At 46.8% G+C, this 21,945-nt stretch overlaps 1 protein-coding gene across 1 annotated transcript in view; it reads right to left on the bottom strand.

The window, feature by feature from the left end:
* Positions 1 to 21,945, bottom strand: part of SHISA6 (shisa family member 6) — a 389,490-nt gene that overhangs the window by 14,568 nt on the left and 352,977 nt on the right. The window contains exon 6 of the mRNA XM_034790260.1: positions 17,088 to 17,213. Within this exon, the coding sequence (XP_034646151.1) occupies positions 17,088 to 17,213 (126 nt within the window). The remainder of the gene's footprint in view (positions 1 to 17,087; positions 17,214 to 21,945) is intronic.

The following is a 21,945-nucleotide window of genomic DNA, read 5'->3' on the forward strand; positions in this document are numbered from 1 at the left end:
TTTTTTACATCTTAAGACGACGGTGCAGCGTGACTGATAGCCCTCGGCATCTTTCTGGGTGCTTGGCAGCAAATACGGGGCGGTGTATGACGATGGTCTTCAGGCCTATTGCACGAGCTGCTGCTCAGGGAAGACTCTGCTAACGTGCGATGACTCGACTTGTAATAGGCCGGCTAACAGTCATAATACACCATTTACTGCCAAAAGGCAAGCCCCACGGCTGCCAGCACCCAGATCGCCGATGAAGGCTACCAGTCTACTGCAACGTCTACCGCCAAAAGGCAGTTAGCAGCTGCTGCTGTGTAGCAATGCAGTCCCACGTCTGCCGGCACCAAGAGGACATATGGTGACGGTGAGCTCAGCTGTGCTGAGCGGGCTCCATGTTGTCTGCACAGGTAACCCAGGTAACCCAGGTAAAAAGGCGCGAATCTATTGTCTGCCGTTACTGTGACGGGGGAGGGAGGGGCCTGACGACATGTACCCAGAACCGCCCGCGACACTGTTTTGCATCATCCGGGCATTGGGATCTCAACCCAGAATTCCAAGGGGCGGCGGAGACTGCGGGAACTGTGGGATAGCTGTGGGATAGCTACCCATAGTGCAATGCTCCGGAAGTCGACGCTAGCCTCGTACTGTGGACGCGGTCTGCCGACTAGAGCACCTAGAGCATTTTATTGTGTGGACATACACAATCGGCTGTATACAACCGATTTCAATAAAACCGGCTTCTATAAATTCGAAATAATTTCGTAGTGTAGACATACCCTAAGGTGCCACAAGTACTCCTGTTCTTTTTGCTGAGCTTCAGTTCATTTTGCAAATTTGACACCATCAGCTCAGGATTAAACAAAGACTGTGAATGGCTAGCCAACTACAAAAGCACTTTCTCCTCCCTTGGAGTTCACACCTCAACTGCTAGACGAGGGCCTCATCCTCCCTGATTGAACTAACCTCGTTATCTCTAGACTGATTCTTGCCTGCATATTTATACCTGCCTCTGGAAATATCCACTACATGCATCTGACAAAGTGGGTATTCACCCACGAAAGCTTATGTTCCAATACGTCTGTTAGTCTATAAGGTGCCACAGGACCCTTTGTTGCTTTTTATAGATCCAGACTAACACGGCTACCCCTCTGATACTTCAGAAAGGAGGGAGTTTTCCCCCACTTTGAATATCTATAGTGGCTGAAGGAAAAAAATCTGCAAACCCTTTTAAAATGGAGGAGGTTTGAACTGAAGATCATTCAGAACTTGATAGGACAGTCCCAAAGAAGGAGGCTAGCCATGAGTGCTGGATCCCTTCTATAGTTAGGGGGTACGCTGGCAAACTGTTTTAAGCCACTAGGTAACTCTTATTTAAAAAGGGATTTTTTCTAATATGAAAGTATAAAACTTGTAGTGGCATCTTTGTTTTCTATGTAACTTGTATCTGAGAGATATATATGTGATATCTGTTTGCTTTCCCCTTACTAGTTCATCTTTGAATCTGTGGTTTTCCTATTAAATAAACTTTGTTTTATTTTTTCCCAAGCAGGTTTCCAGTGTGCAAACTGTGTGTGCCAAAATGACCTGATAACTGGGGGCTGGTTTCACCCCTTCAGGGCTGAGAAGCCAGCAGGGAATGGTCCAAGTGTCTGGTAATTAAGAACGCAGGGAAGACGGTTGTGGGGAGGGACTGGAAGGACCGTTGATGTCACCCTGCTAGCTAGGTGGGTGAGAGCCAGGCTGAGATCTTTTGCTTGTGGGCTGGCTACTGGTGTCAGGGATCTAAACCATAGCTGCACAGCATAAAAGCCCCCAAAGTTACAGTGCAAGCCATGACAGAACCCCTTACAGCTTCCCTGGGCATTTTCAGACTTTTTAAAGGTGACCTGGATTTTTATTTTATTATTATTTTTTTGGAGGGGGTTGGAGATCTCTCATGAAACACGCAGAACTCTCATGAAACATGGCTTTAGGCTTGTATGCTAGGCCCCAACCCTCTGCCACAGCTTCCTCCAGTCTAAGAAGCCCAAATGTTGCCAGCCCAGCTGAAAAATGCACCCGACTTTCCTTCAACAGGTTTTGCAGTGGAACCTCACTGGCAGTATAAACATTGGCAGCACCCTGAAGACTCTGGAAATTTTTGGGAATGCAAAATAAATGCAACGTGATTTTAAAAACAAGTAACACAAGGAATACTGGACTGGACTGGACTGGGGGGCGGTGGGTAGGGACAGGGAGAAGTATTTCACCAAAGACTGAAAAGAATTTTCCATCAAATGCTTTATATTTGAGATAAATCTAATCTAATCTCTCATCTATCTCAGGAATTGTTCTTCACACAAAATTGCACCCATTTAACTACATCAGAGTGTCCTCAAACTGATTTGACTATTTTTGGTGTAAGTCTGTGTTAACATTCTTCTTAGGGAATAAAAGTGGCTAAAGTCAATTTAGCTAAAGCTGGAAGTCAGCTCCTCCTGGGGAAAACAGAAAGGAGCATAAACTCTGGCAAGTCAAGTGTAAAAGTATAACCAGGCAGGCCAAAAAAAGAATATGAAGAACAACTAGCCAAACATTCAAACTAAGACTTTTTTTTTTTAAAGTCTATCAGAAGCAGGAAGCCTGCCAAACAATCAGCAGGGCCACTGGATGACTGAGGTGCTAAAGAAGCACTCAAGGAAGACAAGGCCATTGTGTAGAAGCTACATGATTTTTTTTTTTGCATTGGTCTTCACAGCTGAGGATGTGAGGGAGATTCCCGCACCTGAGCCATTCTTTTTAGGTGACAAATCTGAGGAACTGTCCACGATTGAAGTATGAATAGGAAAAGTTTTTTTGGGGGAAAAAAAAGATAAATCAAACAGTAATAAGTCCTTGGGACCAGATGGGATTCATCCAAGAACTCTGAAGGAACTCAGATATGAAACTGCAGCACTACTAATTGTACTACGTTACTTATACCTTTAAATCAGCCTCTGTACTAGAGGACTATAGGATAGCTAATGTGATACCAATTTTTTAAAAAGGCTCCAGAAGTGATCCTGGCAATCACAGGCTGGTAAGCCTAACTTCAGTACCAGCAAATTGGTTGAAACTATAGACTCATAGAATTTAAGGTCAGAAGGAACCATCATGATCATCTCTTTTGACCCGCAAATTGCAGGCCACCGAACCTCACCCCCGGACCCCTGTAACAGATCCATAACATCTGGCTGAGTTACTGAAGTCTACAAATCATAATTTAAAGATTTCAAGTTACAGAGACCCCACCATTGACTCTAATTTAAATCTGTAAGTGACCAATGTCCTATACTGCAGAGGAAGGCGAAAACTCCCCAGGGGCTCTTCCAATCTGGCCTGAGAGAAAATTCTTTCCTGATTCTAAATATGGTAGTCAGTTGTACCCCTGAGCATTTCAGCAAGAGCCAGACACCTGGGACAGAATTCTCTGTAGTAACTCAGAGCCCTCCCCATCTAGTGTCCCATCACTGGCCATTGGGCATATTTGCTACTAGCAGTCAGAGTCTGCCTACAATGGCATGTACCAGTCTCATCATACCATCCCCTCCATAAACTTATCAAGTTCAGTCTTGAAGCCAGTTAGTTTTTTTGCCCCCCACTGCTCCCCTTGGAAGGCTGTTCCAGAACTTCACTTCTCTGATGGTTAGAAACCTTTGTCTAATTTCAAGCCTAAACTTGTTGATGGCCAGTTTATATCCATTTGTTCTTGTGTGAACATTGGCACTTAACTTAAATAACCCCTCCCACTCCCTCGTATTTATCCCTCTGACGTATTTATAGAGAGCAATCATATCTCCCCTCAGCCTTCTTTTGGTTAAGCTAAACAAGCCAAGCTGCTTAAGTCTCCTCTCAGAGGGCAGATTTTTCATTCCTCTGATCATCCTAGTAGCCCTTCTCTGAACCCATTCCAGTTTGAATTTATCTTTCTTAAACATAGGAGACCAGAATTGTACATAATATTCTAGATGAGGTCTCACCAGTGCTTTGTCTAATAGTACGAACACTTCCCTATCTCTACTGGAAATACTTTGACTGATGCACCCTAGTATCACATTAGCCTTTTTTCATGGCCAGTTCCCATTGGCAGCTAATAGTCATCCTGTGATCAACCAGTGCACCAAAATCTTTCTCCTCCTCTGTCTCTTTCAACTGATAAGTCCCCAGCTTATAGCAAAAATTCTTGTTGTTAGTCCCCAAGTGCATGACTTTGCATTTTACACCATTAAATTTCATCCCATTTCTATTACTCCAGTTTTCATGGTCATCTAGATCTTCTTGTATGATATTCCAGTCCTCTTCCATATTGGAAATATCTCCCAACTTTGTCATTTGCAAATTTTATTAGCACACTACCACTTTTTGTGCCAAGATCATTTAAAAAATGTTAAATAAGACTGATCCCAAGACAGATCCCTGAGGAACTGCAGCTTGACAGTTCACCTTTCAGTATCATCAGTTATATCCTTCCCTTTAACCAATTCCTTATCTACCTTTCAATTATCATATTAATCTCCATCTTCTCCAATTTAACTAATAATTTCCCATGTGGAACTGTATCAAATGGCTTACTGAAACCCAGGTAGATGAAATCTGCTGCATTTCCCTTGTCTAGAGAATGGATTATCTTCTCAAAGAATGAGATCAGGTTGGTCTGGCACAATCTGCCATTTGTAAAACTATGTTGTATTTTATCCCAATTACTAATTACCTCTGTCCTTAACTACTTTCTCTTTCAAAATTTGTTCCAAGACCCTGCATACAATTGAGTCAAACTTACATGCCTGTAGTTTCCTGGATCATTTCTTTTTACCTTTCTTAAAAATAGGTATCATGTTAGCAATTCTCCAGTCCTAGAGTATGACTCCCAAATTTATGGATTCATTAAAAATCCTTGCTATTGGGCTTGCGATTTCATGTGCCAGTTCATTTAATATTCATGGATGGAGATTATCCAGGCCCTCCAGTTTGGTCCCTTTAAGCTGTTTGAGTTTGACTTCCACCTCGGATGTGGTAATTTCTACTTCCATATCCTCATTTCCATTAGACACCTTACCGTTACCCCAAAGCTCCTCAATACTCTTACTAAAAACTATGGCAAAATATTTGTGTAGGTGTTTGGCCATACCTATATTATATAGGTATGGAGATATACCTATCTCATAGAACTGGAAGGGACCCCAAAAGGTCATCGAGTCCAGCCCCCTGCTTTCACTAGCAGGACTAAGTACTGATTTTGCCCCAGATCCCTAAGTGGCCCCCTCAAGGACTAAACTCAGAATGGTGGGTTTAGCAGGCCAATGTTCAAACCACTGAGCTATCCCTCCTCGTTATCGTTAATCTCCACCCATCCCCAGTGCTTAGTTGTCCCACTTCCTTCTTTCCTTGTTTTCTTTTTCTTTATATGGCTATAGAACCTTTTACTACTGATATTAATTTGATTCAATCTCCTTTGCAAGGTCCAGCTCTGTTTGGCTTTTGGCAGTTCTCACATTTTCCGTACACTTTCTGACCTCCAAGAGGTAGCATTCCTTGCTGATCCATTCCATCTTTCATTACATAGTAAAGAAAAGAATTGTCAGATGCATAAATCAACACAATTTGTTGGGGAAGAGTCAACATGGCTTTTGAAAAGGGAAATCTTGCCTCACAAATCTTTTAGAATCAATATACATGTGGACGAGGATTGACCCAGTGGATATAGTGTACTTGGACTTTCAGAAGCCTTTGACAAGGTCTCCCATGAAAGCTTCTTCAGCAAACTAAGCAGTCATGGGATAAGAGGGAAGGTCCTTTCATGGATCAGGAACTGGTTAAAAGAGAGGAAACAGGTTTGGAAGAAATGGTCATTTTTTAAGAATGGAGAGAGTAAATAGCAGTGTCCCCCAGGGATCTATACTGGGACCAGTGTTATTCAACATATTCATAAATGATCTTGAAGAAGGGGTAAATGGTGAGGTGGCAAAATTTGTAGATAATACAAAATTATTCAAGATAGTTAAGTCCAAAGCACACTTTGGATCTCACAAACATGGGTGACTGGGCAAGAAAATGGCAGATGAAATTCAGTGCTGATAATATAATGCATACTGGAAAACATAATCCCAATAATATCTTTAAAAAGATGGGCCTAAGTTGGCTGTTACTACTCAAGAAAGAGATCTTGGAGTCATCATGGACAGTTCCCTGAAACCATCCACTCAACATGCAGCAGCAGTCAAAAAGCCATCAATATTAGGAAGCATTAGGAAAGGGACAGATAATAAGACAGTAAATATCATAATGCCACTATATAAATCCATGGTATGCCCACATCTTGAATACTGTGTGCAGACGTGGTTGGCCCATCTCAAAAAAGATATATTGGAATTGGAGAAGATACAGAAAAAGGCAACAGAAATGATTAGGGGTATAGAACAGCTGCCATATGAGGAGAAATTAAGAAGACTGGGACTGTTCAGCTTGGAAAAGAGATGACTAAAGGGGTATATGATAGAGGTCTATAGAATCATGACTGGGTGTGGAGAAAGTGAATAAGGAAGTGTTATTTACCCCTTCTAATAACAGAAGAACAAGGGCTCACCCAATGAAATTAATAGGTAGCAAGTTTAAAACAAAAAAAAAGGAGGTACTTCTTCACACAATACACAATCAAACCTGTGGAACTCGTTGCCAGGGGATGTTGTGAAGGTCAAAATTATAGAATTAGATAAGTTAATGGAGGATAGGTCCATCAGTGGTTATTAGCCAAGATTGTCAGGGATGTAACCCCATGCTCCGAGTGTCCCTAAATCTCTGACTGCCAGATGTTGGGACTGGATAACAGGAGATGGATCACTTGATGATTGCCCTATCCTGTTCATTTCCTTGGAAGTATATGGTATTGGCCACTGTTGGAAGACAAGATACTGTACTAGATAGATGATTGTTCTGACCTGTATGGCCGTTCTATATTTTTATGTTCTTATGGTAACAAACTAACTTTAGCTAAATCAACTTTAGCCATTTTTATTCCATAATAAGAATGTTCACAGACAAATTAGCCTCAGCAGAACTAACTTGGTTTTAATGTGCAAGTCTGTATGGAGAACAGGGTCCAGGCACCTGGCACTGCTCTATCTGGGCACTGGCCTACATTAGAAGAATTGCAAGAGGTGAGCCAAACTAGCTTTAAATCAGTCTAGTTAAACTGGTGCAACCCCCTTATGTAGACTTACTTAAGCTCTGTTTAAATGGGTTTGTCTTAATGCATAATTTACCAACAGAAATTGAAATGATACAGGTGAGGGGTAAAGCAATTGGATCATCTACGTTAAGGGGGTGCATCCATTTAACTAAAGTGATTTCAAATTGATCTTTATGCATGTAGACAAGCCCTCAGTCTTCCGTCTCAAAGGGGTCAAAACCAAAGTGACAGTCTGATCTGAAAAACAAGTTGGTTTAAGCAAGCAGCACACAGCACATTTAACCACCTGTTGCCTTTGAAAGGTAGTGTCAGTTCAATGAGTGATACTGAACCAGTGATGGACAACCTAAGGGGAGACGTAACTCGACAATAGGTGGAGTGTGGTTTGCCAAGTCTCTTCCCAATGTCTGCATTGAGGGAAATGATTTATTGAAAAAGGAATTCGAGCACAGAGGCTCAGAACCCTGCATTCCTCCCAACAGACATGAGGGTGAAAACTGGTGAAGTCTGGCTAACTCTTCATTGTTCTGGGATCTGAGATGACCAATTTGATACTGATGGCCTCTCAGGGTATGTCTAGATCAAAGCTAGCACTGTCTACCCACGGTGGGAAGTTCTCTCTCAACTGTAGGCTACATCTATGCGACAAGCTAGGAACATGATTCTCCTGCTTGTGCACCCAGACTTGCTCTAGCTCGAGTATAAATAGCAGTGTAGCTGTAGTAGTGGCAACAGAGGCATGGCTGAGCTGTGCAGAGTGCAAACCTGTCTAAAGCCTTAGGGATGGCCAGTAAGTCTGAGCGTTGAGATAATGTTGCCAACTTTCGTGATTTTATCCTAAGTCTCATGATATTGGTGTGATACTTAAAGTGCCAGCGCCCCGAGTCAGCTGAGCGGGTGAGAGTCTCAGCTTTCATTAAAAAATATATATATATATGTTTCGAGCCCTCAGGGTTGGGGAGAAGAGATTGAAATGTACCCTGAGTACACCCTACCGGGTGAGACACTAGAAGGCAAATAAAAAGAACCTTAAATGTATTATTTTTTAAACTCTCATGATTTTGGAGGGCCTGAACTCTTGATTTCTGAATGCATGGGATTGGCAATCCTGGAATCATTTTCAGGATAGTTGGTTTATTTCCTCTTGGCTTTCTGTTGTTTTAGACCAATACAGTTTATAGATTGGAAGGAACCTCCTGATACAGTTATTAGGGATATTCGATCACCAGATCGTTTTGTGTTTTGTTATTTTTTTCTTTTTTGGGTTGTGGGTTATTCCCTCTCCCAAGCTTAATAAGATAACATACAGAAATCACTATGAATTCTCTGTTTTTGTTAAGCACACATGTATTCAGCCTATTCCAACTGATCTCTCTATTTTGGTTTCTCCATAATATATTTTTTAAACTGCCTAATCCTTGTAATGCCTCCCTTAGCTAACACAGAGTTGGTTAATGAGTCTGGCAATAATAGCTCCCTGTCTGATTTTGACCTTTCCCAGTTAGCAATAAACAGTAATTTTCCCCCAGAGTTTTGCACAGAGATGGAATTTGCACAGCTGCTCTTGTTCAATAATACTTGTGATATAACTCCACCCCTTGTCAGGGCACCACATGCCAGCCTCATTGGGGATGTCAATGCAGATCGGGGATGGGGTCTGCCATGGGGATGCTGCCTCGCAGCCAGCAGCCTTTACTCCACAGCTGTTTGCAGGTAGGTGTAGCAAATAGGTCCCAAGAGAGCTCAGAACCCATGTGAGAGCTGGGTGGATAAACAGCATCACTGCAGCTTTAGGGTCCCGTTCCACTGGGCTCTCGCAAGGGTGAGACCCGGCTTCCTTCCATGTGCAGGCTATGTATGGCCTGGACGAGTCCCAGATCCTGTCCTCTGGACGGAGCTGGGAGGAGGTCTGCCCAGAGCTCTGCTTCCCCACTCACCAGTCTGCAGAGCTGCAGACCCCACCCCCAGGGAGATGAGGTGAGTGCTCAGCCATGGCAGTGCCATGAAGGGCTGGGTGTAGCAGGCATCATCTAGCCCATAATAACCAATGAACTACACCATGGGTAGCTACAGGTACATTGAAGAAGCCTGGGAGGCATCAGGGAGGGGAAGGAAAGGAAGGATCTTTTAGAGGCACCAGGTATGATCTTGGGTGAGTCGCTGACTTGCTCTGGACCTCAGTTCCCCATCCTTCCTGTGCTCATACTCTCCATTTCGACTGTAAGCTCTTTGGTGCAGGGACTCTCTTACCATGGGGCTGTGCAGCCTCTACATAAGAACATAAGAACGGCCATACTGGGTCAGACCAAAGGGCCATCTAGCCCAGTATCCTGTCTTCTGACAGTGGCCAATGCCAGGTGCCCCAAAGGGAATGGACAGAACAGGTAATCATCAAGTGATTTGCCCTTTTGCCCATTCCCAGCTTCTGGCAAACAGCACAATGGGGCCCTGGTCTCCCGGGGCCTCTAGCCAGCAGTATAATGCAAATGATTATCAATAATAATAATAATACAGGCCAGCATGGCAGTTTCAGCCCTGTCTAGCTCAAATCAGGTGTCACAAAATGCAGTTTGTCTGGCTGGCTAACTGAGTGACTGGCTGAGCACAGACACACAGTCTGGTTCCAGGAGGTTTTTCTCTTGCTGGGGCAGGGGGGTAATAAGGCCACCCGTAGCTCTGGGCTCCCCAAAAAAGTGTCATGGGGGACAAATCTAGTCCCTGCCCCCACCCCTAGCAGGGACCCTGTTCCAGCCCTGCTTGTCCCCTGCCTCTTGTCCCACAGAGTGTTCTTCAGCTGGGGAGTCTCCCCAAACGACCACCACAGTGCATGAGCTGGTGCTGCCAGGAGTTGAGTTTTCCGTGCAGAGCGGCAGCTGGGTCAAATTTTAGCAGTGTTGCAACCACGCAGCTGGAGCAACACTCTGAACCGCTCCATCAGTAGCTGTATTGATTTAGTGTGGGACCACTGCCTGAAAGTGGACAGGCCATGGCCCCCGGCTCCACGGCCTATGGAACTCTGAGCAGGTGAAAACAACTTTGGGGGTCGTTCGCCTCCCCCAGCCCTCTTAGTTAATGCCACTGTGCTGGAGCCCTGATGGGTTAAGTGCTGGGTCAGTGGAAGAGCTGGATTCCCCACTGGGGTGTGACTGACTTTCGTATAATTTACCCAGAAATACCTACTGGAAATAAAGGGATAAATAAAGTTGGGGTTTTCCAGGGGACTAAGGCAAGCTCTCTCCCTTCAACACCTGGGGAAATCCCAGCCCAAATCAATCATCATACTACAGTAGCTAGACATGGCACAGAAGGTCTGTGCTTTGCTGGTTCATTCTGGGTTTAGCAGGCAGCATCTTGCCTATAATAACCAACGAACAGCAACATAGAAAAATCTGAAAGCAGTTCCAGGAATTGCTGCTAGGAGCAGTTCCACAGACAGACAGGCTCTGCACACTGTAGCTAGTAGTACCGTGTGTCTGGAGAGGGAGATGGAACTGTATGTGCAGAAATATCCCACTGATTAGCTAGCTAGTGACCAGCCAGGGCTCGTTATGCCCTGAGGGCGGATGAGGGTTATTCTCTGAGGGCCAGTGCAATGGATTATGCACCACTTAGGCACTAAGGATAGCGCTAAAGTGGGGCTTGAGCAGTGCACTGGTGTTGCCCCTTTGTACAGGAGCCAGTTGAACTTCGTGACCTGCCCAGCTTTCTGTGGGATTACTTCTCCAGCTCTCAGTCACTTCCCTTTGTCTGGGTGGAGGGGAGACCCAGGCTGAGAGAGGCACCACAGGGGCCTTTTATTATCCTGACAGAGGCCATGTTCCTGCCAGCCCCCAATCCTCAGCCCACTTCACCCACTGGGACAGTGACCAATCAGCACCTTGAGCACCAGCCATCTTGATAGCCTAATGCTGCCACCTCCACCCTCATCCTCACCCGGCAGGGTGGAGCTCTAGGTGACTATGGCCAAACCCTGCCTTACTCAGGCCTGCATTACACACAGGGCTTGTCCCAGTGTAGCTATGCCGGGTGGTTTTTTACTGAGGAGGTTATACCAGCGCAAGCCCTACTGTGGATGCCATTATATCTGTTTCAAAGTGTATTATACAATTATAGCTCATGCTCCTTCCTGTTTGGGACTAGCTGTATTGTATAAACACATTTATACTGGTATACTTGCATCCACGCTAGGAGGTGCACTGTTTAAACTATCCTGGTCTAGTTGAAGTGATACAACTTCTGTGTAGACAGGGTCTCAGTCCTTAAATCCAAGTGAAGCCAGGAGGGATTTGCCTGAAAAGAATGTGAGTGAGAATTTCACAACTTGGGCCACAGATGTTCAATCTGCTGTAATGATGCTAATGGTTTTGATGATTGCTAGAAGAGAAACCTTCTCAGAAAACACGACAGCATCACCTGACAAATACAGAGTTTGACAGTTATAGAAAGTCAGAAAGAAAGAGGCCGTGTTCATATACTTCAGATTGACGGCCCTTTGAAAAAAACAGTGAAATTACCTGTCAAAAGAAAAAGTCATTAAGAGAGTCCAGGTTGCAGATATACCGCACTTAAACACTAGAGAACATCAAAAGATGTCATAGTTAATGAAAACTTCCAGGCTTTCAAATACTCACTTTTTAGGTTAAGGTTTAACCCTAAACTTTACCTTGTATCCCTATGTGATATATTTAAACATATCCTCCTACAGCTTTGTTGGACAGTGGAGCAATTTCAGGAGATGGGAGATTATTATAACCTGTATGTATTTATAAGCCTTTGTACGGTGCTCAGATACCATAGTCTTGGGTGTCAACACAAGAACCTGGATAGACAGATAGATAGATAGATGATAGATGATAAATTTTGACGAATTTAGCTCCTCTGTGGGAAGTGTTACTATCTTTATTTTCAGATAGAACTACTCAGGCACAGAGAGGTCAAGGGTTACATTTTCAAGAGTACTGGTTAATATTCTGGATCTCAGCTATTGGGAGTCCAATGTAAGACACCTAGGCCAAGATTTTCTGAAACTGGGTGCTCATATTGGGCTTCAAAGTCCATATTTGGGCTGGGATTGTCAAAGGAGCCCACAACTCAGTGAAAGCTGGGCACTAACTCCCTTTATACTGCTTTGAAAATTCTAGCCTCAAACATGTAAATCGATGATTTCCAGAGGTGCTGAGCATCTACAGCTCCTTCTGGCATCAGGGGGAGATGCTGGACTTTCTGCACTTTTGAAAAATCAGCCCAATTATTTAGATATGTTTAAATATGCATTTAGGAGCCTAATTTGAGGCATCCAGTTTTGGAGCCTAATTTGGCCTAATTCCAGCTTCTTCCTCAAGACGTTTCCACAGAGCCACACTTTAGAGGCGTGTGTTTGGCTGCATAGCCAAGGAACCTTCTTGCGCTGATGGGACAGTCAGGGTCTTTTGCTGGCCTGGCACTGGAAGGTCCAGATGATTCCACTGTTGGGTGTGCAAAGCAGCGGACGATGTAAGTCTATGGATGAGTCCCTAGTGAACAGATCTGTAATGCATATTGGGACATGGTGGTGTTCCCATTTCACAGGGCAAAGATTCCCTATTGTGGTGAATGTTGCCAGAAAGTATATGAATGCACACATTCCTCTGCACTGAGAGACAGGGCTCATCTATGAACCTCTGTTGTTCACGGTCTTTGGAATCCTCATGAATTAAGGGTCCCATATATCTTCCACAGCTGAGGGCCACAGACTAGATCTCAAATCCTCTCTTCCTTAGATCCAAGGTAACCAGTGCAGCTTCTTACCCAGAATTTGGCTGCCATGTATTAGCTGGACTGGGGGAGAGGCAGGGCTGGGTCAGGAGCGTGCATTTGTAATAGAGTGACCCTGTCTGCATTGCCGCTGGTAAGCACAATAAACACTGCAGCCCTTAGGCCCATGTCTGATTCTCACAGGCATGGATTTGTTTGGTTTAGCTGTAGGGTGCACAAACATCTCCACAGTTTCAGAGCTGAAGGTCTTGACCTGACCCAGTCCCTGTGATTGTGACATTATACCCTTGTATTCACACCCTATACATTATTGTAATATTTTTGTACAAAGTATTCCTTGTGTGGTATCTGAAAACTCATAATTTGTTGGTCATTATTGTCCTGGTAAAATATGCGTAGTGACAGTGTATGTGACTGTAGTGGGGTGGTCACCTGCTCCAGCCCTGGAAGGGTTAAAGCCAGCCCTGGGAGAGGGCTGAGGCTGTGAAGCAAAGCCTGGGCTGATTAGGAAGGCAGGAACAGCTGAGGCCATGCCCCAATCAGGCCCAACTGGTCCCTATAAGAGGCTGCGAGCCAGAAGCCCAAACACTCTCTCTCTGCTTGTAGAGAGAGAAGGGCCTGGCTGCTAGGGAGCAGAGCAGGGTACTGGGAGTGGAGCAGGGCTGGGGGAAGGCTAGAGGAGCTGAGGAGCTCCAGGCTGCGGTCCTAGCTGAGGGCCTAAGACAAGTACTGGGGGTGCAAAGGGGCAGCCCAGCAATAGGTAGAGGCAGCAGGTCCAGACCCAACCTTGCCTATGATGAATGGCTTACACTGTAGTCTGCCCAGTGTGCGGGGCAAGTTGGTGACTGGCAGTAGCCTCTGACTGAGGTGAGGTGGGGGTAGTGGATGTGGCTTCCCCTGAGTGGGGAGACCTGGAGAAACAGTGGGGGTACTGTCAGGGGGCAGCACCCAGTGAAAGGGTTGCCCGGGGTCTGGGAGGGACATGGGGGCCAGTGGAAAAGTGAGGCACCGGCTGACAGAGGGCGCTCCGGAGGCTGGAAGCTAATTCCCCGAGACGACCATCAGGAGGTACCATGGTGGTGAGTCTACGCACCGTTACAGTGACGTTTTAGGATGCCCCTGTATGGTGTTATTAACACATGTTCCCAACCTCACAGTCCTGCCCAAACAGGTTGGCAAACAGGTCTGTCCTACACAAAGGAATAGGCGTGCTGCTTAATTTTCATTTAAGCAGTAAATAGTCACCAAGCAGGAAGGGAAACTAGGGAAGCTCAAACGCGTGAAGTCAAGCAGCGGGAACATCCTTCCACACAGACTTTTTGTCTACTCGTGCCCAGCTGGGAATATTTTTTTCAAGAGGGAGACTGAAACTATAAAAGGAGGGAAAAACACCCCAAGGCACCCTCCCACTCTCCCCTTGCCCATTGCATTCACTGCACTTGAAGTGACAAAGGAAGCATTCTCTGGACTCTGGAAGAGGGGTCCTGACCTCTAGGATTTGATCAGTAAGACTGCTAAAAGCATTCGGTGAGAAACTGCTTGAATCTTATATAGTTTGTTAAATTAGGTATTAGTAAATATCATCTTTTTATTTTTCTTGTAACAATCTCTGACCTTTATGCCTTATTACTTGGACTCATTTGAAATCTCTCTCTTTGTAGTTAAAAACTTTTTGTTTTATCTAATCCAGTGTATTTAAATGTAAGTGTCCAGGAAACTCCATTTAGGGTGACGGGATGTGGGCTTATTATTCTTTTTAAAGAAATAATGGACTTAGTATAACTTGTATTGTCCAGGAGAGGGCTGGGCAGAAGAGGACATGCATTTCTTGGGGAAAATCTGAGACCTGAGATGTGTTGGGGTCACCTTGCAGTATAACCCAGGCTGGTGAGAGCCAGAGTGTAACCCATGCATGGCTGGCAGGCTGCAGTTACACACAAATACTCGGGGTGCGGTTTGCCTGCTGGAAGGCTGTTTGTGAATGGCCCAAGTGGGAGCTACTTCAGCAAGGCATTGTAAGGCACCCAAGGTTGCAGGACAGGGGTGACACGGCTGCTCATTAGTCTGGACTGTAGCCTGTGTCACTGTAATATTGGGCTTTCTCTTGTTTATGACTTCAGACTTGTACTCTGTGACTACCAGGTCCCTGTGAAAGGGGCACTCCTGTGTCTGTATCAAAGAAACAGAGCTGTCCAGCACAGGCCATGTCCCACACAACAGACTTCTTGAGAGCTGTTACTTACTTGATTACTGAGATAGAGCTAAGCCTTACAGGAAATGTAATCAATTATTGGTAGTCTTTTGGGAAAAGTCTTTGGCACAGGTCATCCTGGCCAAAAGCTAAGTTGATAGGAGTTTGTACTCAGTGCTATCATTTGGCTGCTCTCCCTACATTTAACCATATCAAGGCCCATTTCACCGGGCAGCGGCAGTTTCAGTGATGTGTTCTCAAGAATGTGTCCGCATCAGAGATGTGTAGGGCAGCTGGACAGAGTTCAGTGAACATCTTTACAAGCCCCTAATGTCTGGAGAGTGCAGCGGGACAAAGTTCAATGGGACTGCTCAGTGTGAGTAGGGGGGACAGGAGCAAGTCCTAGGGAGAGGGCTTACAGTTTGTTGTCAAATTTTGTTACATTTCCAGATTTTTCAAATTTTTCTTTTTGGCTTTTTAACATACACTATATTGTATGTTTCAGTGAGGTATATCGACATCCTTAGTTCTGTGCTAAAGAACATTTTTATCCAGTACCTAGGCATAGTATATAAAGCAAATGACACATTTCAGGGAGCCTCACACATGCAAATCAGTTACAGAACAAAAGGCAGTATTTTCAATTGGTAATCAATAAACAGACATATATTTACATGACTTCCACTGTGAAATGAAAACATTTACCATCTCAAGAAAGCAGAAATTCAAAAACTGTGAAATTATAATCCATTAGCTTCACTGGCATACCAGTTTATATCAGAAAAGCTGTCTATGAAGAGACAAAGAGCATTGGAGGGGGGTGAATGGGCAAGTTGGAGATATTTACAATAAGCAGGCATGTGACTTCTTTATCCCGTAGATTATAAAGGGTAAAAGGCTTCCAGGAGAAGATGGGGTGTCCTGATCAGAGTGATGTACCCAGCACCATAGGAAATCAGACCTAATTCAGCAAACCAGCCCTATGCAGCACAGCATTTAAAGCATGTGTTTAACTTAAAGCAGGTAGCAACTACTGTACCTGGTTAAAGTCAAGCACATGCTCAACTGCTGTGCTGAGCCAAGGAGAGGGATTTCTCCTAAAGCAGATCTGTATTGCACTTTCTGTGGTGGAAATACCCAAATGCACTCACCTGAGTAATCCAACTGAAGCTGATGAGACTACGTGTGTACTCAACATCAGTAAGAGTTTAGAATTGGATTCTGCTGGAGAGTGGTAGCAGAACACAACACATGGTAGAAATCAGCAGCAAGCTGCTGATACTAGCCAGAGTGAAAATGGATCCATAGAATGGAACAAAGACAGACTGACACTCCAAGGGACATAGAAATGTATTAGGGATAAGTCCATAGAATAGACCACCACCAGCTCCATGAAATGGATCAGATTACAGCCCAGATACAGGAGGCACGTGTCCCTCCCTCACTGACATGAATGTTCCCAATCATTTCATGAGCTTTTTGAGATTGGTGTTTGGTTGATATTTAGTCTGAAGTACCTGCCCCAGGGCAGCCAGACAGTGAGTTACCTGCTCTAACTGCAGATTGGGGAGACAATCGGAGAGAGCCACGCAGGCTTTCCCCATCTCTGGTATAAAGTAGGTGGAATTCCGGATGGTTCTGTAAGGATGAGGGAGCGTGTTGTGATGAGTAATCAGAGGCAGCGCAGCAGAGAAGTCAGTGAGGAAACAGCCACATGTATCATCACTCGCTTGGGGTAATGAAGTGACTTTTCCGCTGCAGCTCTGCCTCAATAGAAAGTGACAGGGAACAGCGTTGCAGACCAGAGATGTCAGTGCAGCAAGTGCAATAGGAAAGGAAGTGGAATTACTGCCTTGTCATTATGCCCTTGCAGCTCACAGGCTAATGAGATACAAAAAAAAAATGAAATGAGCTGACACCTACTTAATCTCTTCAGAGAAGAATATTTACTTGGGTTAGTCTTGACTGCAGCCTCGTAAGATGGCGGGAGATGGGAGAGGTTCTGGAAGGACCTGGAAAAGGAGAGATCATAGGGCTCCGTGGCGGAAGTGAGGATATTGTTCATCCGTGGTTTTTCTGCAAGAAAGAATAAAAACATGTCCACACAATGCACCAGGGGTCAGGGAAGAGAGAGGTGAGCCATTCCCATCCACCTGCCGGGTAGCAAAGCCACTCCCATATATCTGAACCAAATCTGACAGCTAGGTACTACAATATAATTCAAACTGACACCAGCCAAGCCATGGGAAATGAAACCCAAGACTTTGCTGCCTTTATTCTCCACTGCAACTATTAACAAATGCATGCTGCGGTGAAGTGCAGAGCACAGACACCTTTGCTAAGTCAATGGTAAAGAGAGTCATCTCGTTATGGACAGAGAATGCTACACTCCTGCCTATTCCCCAGGGGCTCCAATTTCTCATCTCTAAAGACAGAGTTGGCACAGATGCCATTAACATCTATGTATGAGCAATCAAACCCGCCATATGGGGACAATGATTTTTTGCATTCTGCACTCTAGTGTCTCAAGTTTATTGTAAAATACAACACACCCTCCTTTTAAGTCAGCCACAATTTCAAACACTGCCCCTTTTGGGGATGGGGGCTCTTCATTTCTCCTCTCCCCTGCACTAGATGGAGTCTACTATTGCTATGTGCCATTCAGACTGGCTACTAGCCCTAAGAATTCACTGTCTGAGTTCTGGTATCATCCCATTCTCTCTTTGGGAGGAGACTATTGTTTTAAGGGTTGGATTGAGGAGAAATAGTGATGGTTCCTGAAGCCTCCTGTGTTGTCTGATGCCAGCCTGACTCCTGTCATGACAGGAAACCTACAGGACAGAGACTGTAAAGGGTTTAAGGCCCATGCACAATTGAACTTTCATCCTGGCATCCTAAAAAAGGCTGATGTCCCAAGCCAAAATAATTCTAGGAAGGGTCAGATGCATGTTGGGAACTTTTGTTTTGAGAACTGGGTTTTTGCTGATGTTTCTGAGCTGCCTTAAGGTAGCTCTGTTGAAGGGTATTTCCACAGAGCAGCTGGAAGAGTGCTTCCCAGCCTGGGTAGACAGACACATTAGCGCTACTCAAGCTAGTGCACTAAAAACAGCAATAAATAGACGGGAGTGTCTAAAAACAGTGCACTAAAAACAGACAGGAGTGTCTCTCAGGGAGATGGGGGGCGTTTGCTTTCAGTGACTGACCTTTCTGCGTCACAGTCTAAAGCGCACGGCTGAACTTCAGACCATTGTGTTTCTCAAATCTAACAACACATCCTAGATAGTCTTCGAGCTGAGCTCCTGCCTCTGCTGGAGCTGTCAGCAGGGCACAGGGGAACTCTGTCCCATCAGACAACCCAGGATGGTCTCTTGACCTAACCGTCCACCCATCAGGAGTGAGTGGGTTGCTCTGGAGAAAGGGGCCATGTGCTAGGGCCTGAAGTCGCAGGAATGGCCACGGGCCCCATCACCTGTTGTGCTTGGGGCTCAGAGACTGCATGTCTATAGAATCACAGGACTGGAAGGGACCTTGAGAGGTCATCTAGTCCAGGCCCCTGCACTCATGGCAGGACTAAGCATGGGCAGCAGGTGAACCCCACTTTCGGGGAGGCTAGCCCACCAGCCCTGCCCCTTCCACCTGAAGCTCCACCCCCAGCTCCCTCCTCCCCAATCCCTCCTCCCTCACTACACCTAGAGCCCCAAGCCCCCAACAGCCCAAGCTGCGCTGGCCTGGCCCGGGTCAGCCTGAGCGACCCCAGTCACATGTCCCTGGGCCACGCTGGCCGCCCCAGCCCCAGCCAGCCACGCTGACCCTGGGCCGGCCTGAGCACCAGCCTGAGCCATCCCTGGCCACCAGATGATCCCCAAGCTTCAGGCTGCAGCTGGAGTTGAGCCCCCACCAGCTTCCGGAATGGGTGGACAGAGCGTGGGTGGGACCACAGCCTCGGCCTTAGCCTTCCCTGCCCTATGATACCCTCCGCCCCTGGGACTAAGTATTATCTAGACCATCCCTCGCAGGTGTGTGAGGCCTCACTGGGTTCAGTCGTGCTGCGGCATATGGGGGAAGTTAGTGCCCAGTGAGTGAGGATGACAAGGTCTGGCTCTCGGTCAGGAAACCACAACACTCCTTCCTGCTGACTGATCGGTCCATGGTTTTTATAGAACACCAGTCATGATGGCAGCCCCCTCCCCAGCATCCTGCTTCCTGGTGACTCTGCCTACAGGGAGCAGACAGGGCCGGCTCCAGCACCAGCCGATCAAGCACGTGCTTGGGGCAGCACCTTAGAAGGGGCAGCCAATGTTGGGGTGGCGGGGGGGGGTGCTCGTGGTGTTTTTGTTTTTTCGTTTGGCGGGGCGGCGCTCAAGGGGTATTTTTGTTTCGGCCGTGCAGCACGGGGGGTGTTTCGGCGGCGCGGAGCTGGGGGGCGGGAGGTGTTTCGGCGGCACAGCGCTGGGGAGTGGGGGGGGGTTGGGCGGTGGGGCGCTCCAGGGGTTTGGACGGCCCGGCGCTCGGGGGGGCGGGGGGTTGGGTGGCCCGGCGAGGCGCTGGGGGGGCGGGGTCGGCGGCGCAGCGCTCGGGGGGGAGTGATGTTACGGTGGGGCGGCAAAAAAAAAGTTCGAGCCGGCCCTGGGAGCAGAGCTTGATATGGCTTCCTCTGTTGGCAGGTGGCTCTGCTCCCAGCATTGCTCATAGGCGATGAGTCACTGAGGGAATCCCTGACCCCAAATGTCATGTCGAGCACAACCCCCAGCTCCCACGGACAGGCATGGAGATGCTCCTTTTGATGTCAGTGACACCTGGAGTTAGGGGCTACTGCAACTCTGTGACTGACTCACTAGCTGACCCTGGGCAAGTCACTGTACCCCTCGGTGCTGAATTTTCCCCATCTGATAAATGGGGTTCGTGACACCTACCCACCTTTGTAAAGTGCTTTGAAATCCTCAGCTGCACTGCACTATGGAAGTGCTAGTTCTCACGCAGCGTAATGATGACAATTAGTATTGTAACAGAAAAAGGCTCAGCCTATACTTATTGTCAGAAATATCGTTTTTTCAAGCTTGGCATGATTTTTATTCTAATTGTGGGCTTTCCTTGTCACTCCAGAAATAGGAGTTGGTTTAAAACCAGTCTTGTGTAAGGAGACTTTTGTGATGCAGGCTGCCGAGAGTGATTCTGATAGGAAGACAGTGTGATGGGACTCCGGGAAGGAGGGTTCATGCCGATCGCTGTGAACTCCCTAAAGGAAGTGCTGTTGTGCACACCGGCCTCTGCATTACTGCCCTCCCGGGCTGCAGGAGACATGAAATTTGCACCAGTTGTCCATTCTCTCCAATGTCAGCTCCCAGGTTTTGTGTGTCCCTTGTTAACATATGGAAACCCTAGGTATCCTGCTTTCTGGCCTTGGGGTGTAAAGTGTTTGCTTAGGGTTACAATGTGACACTGTAGATAGCACTCAGGTGTTTCCCCAAGGGCCACTTATAGCAAGCCTGCCAAACTATTTCTGCCCAAAGCTCTGATCCCACAAGCTCCTAGAGCCCTGCACCCACAATGGGTCCTAACAGGACTTCCCATTGGTGCAGGGTCCGTTTGGGCATGTGAGCTTGCAGAATCAGGCCTGCATTCATAAAACTCCTTTCACTAAAAGATGTATAGATTTCTGCAGCAATTTCTGGTGCAGGAACGAGGGGCAGCCTCCAGCAGAGTTCAGGCTCCTCACTTGCATATTGCTTTGTTATTTGTCACAGAGGGAGGCCATGGGTCAGCATCTTGAAACAGAGCCCTCTGCCTGCTTGCTAGCACTGAGCATGCCTCCAGCGATGATGACGGGTGCATCTGTATTTTAAAATGCTAGTGGAGAAAAGAGGCCAAGCCACTCGGTCCAGGCAGTCTGCAGAGTTTGCTTGATATTGAAAGCACATCTCTTTGCCGAAAGTCAGGTGGAGTGACTGAAGCCGGAGTTTAAAATAGTCTTTCATCAGCCCAGCCAAAGGCCTGTCGAATGATGACATTGATATCTCTCCGGTGTACGGGTTTTAAAGTAGGCAGAGATCAGGCCATTCAAAATAGCAGTGATCACAACTGCTGGGAGCCTAGTGTCAGGCTGTGGGAGGGACAGGGTCCTGGCTGAGTGTGCAGTAGGCCTGGGTCATGTGACCTAGTCTGAAGGGATTCAGGTAGCGGCTGGGTCTGACAGATATGGCAAGAGCGCAAAATTCTGATGTCACTAGGAGACACTGCCAGCCAGCCTGCTCCGAGAGCTGAGCTCCTTCATCCCTGCATCAGCCTCATGCAGCAACAGGGCCTGGCTCCGCTCAGGCTGCTCGTGCTGCCTGAGGAGCCCCCAAAGGCACTACTGTCCAGGCTTTGCTTTTGTCTGAGCATTCCCAGCAGGCTAGGTGAGACAGTCCAAGGATGGCGTAGGGGAGACCAGACTCCTAGTCCTGACTCAGCCACAGTCCTTCCTCCGAGCTCTCACACTGGCAGCACAGCTGGTGGCACAGCTCTCTGCAGCTACCTCCCCAAGGAGCACCCTCAGGGAGAAGGGCCTGCACACCTCAGCCTGCAGCCCAGCACCAGCCCAGGGACACAGGGGAGCCAGCTGGCATGGCCCTTATCCCGGAGCTGCTGGGGCTGTGCAGGCTAGGACAGCTCTTTGGCCCAGGGCCAGCTCTAGGCACCAGCAAAACAAGCTGGTGCTTGGGGCGGCACATTTTTAGGGGCGGCATTCTGGCGCGGGCCATGCCGCCCCTAAAAATGTGCCCCGGCTGCCCTAACTCACCTCCGCTGCTGCCGCTCGCGCACCGCTGCT

This window comes from Trachemys scripta, chromosome 14, assembly GCF_013100865.1.
Source record: "Trachemys scripta elegans isolate TJP31775 chromosome 14, CAS_Tse_1.0, whole genome shotgun sequence".
NCBI classification, from domain to species: domain Eukaryota; kingdom Metazoa; phylum Chordata; order Testudines; family Emydidae; genus Trachemys; species Trachemys scripta.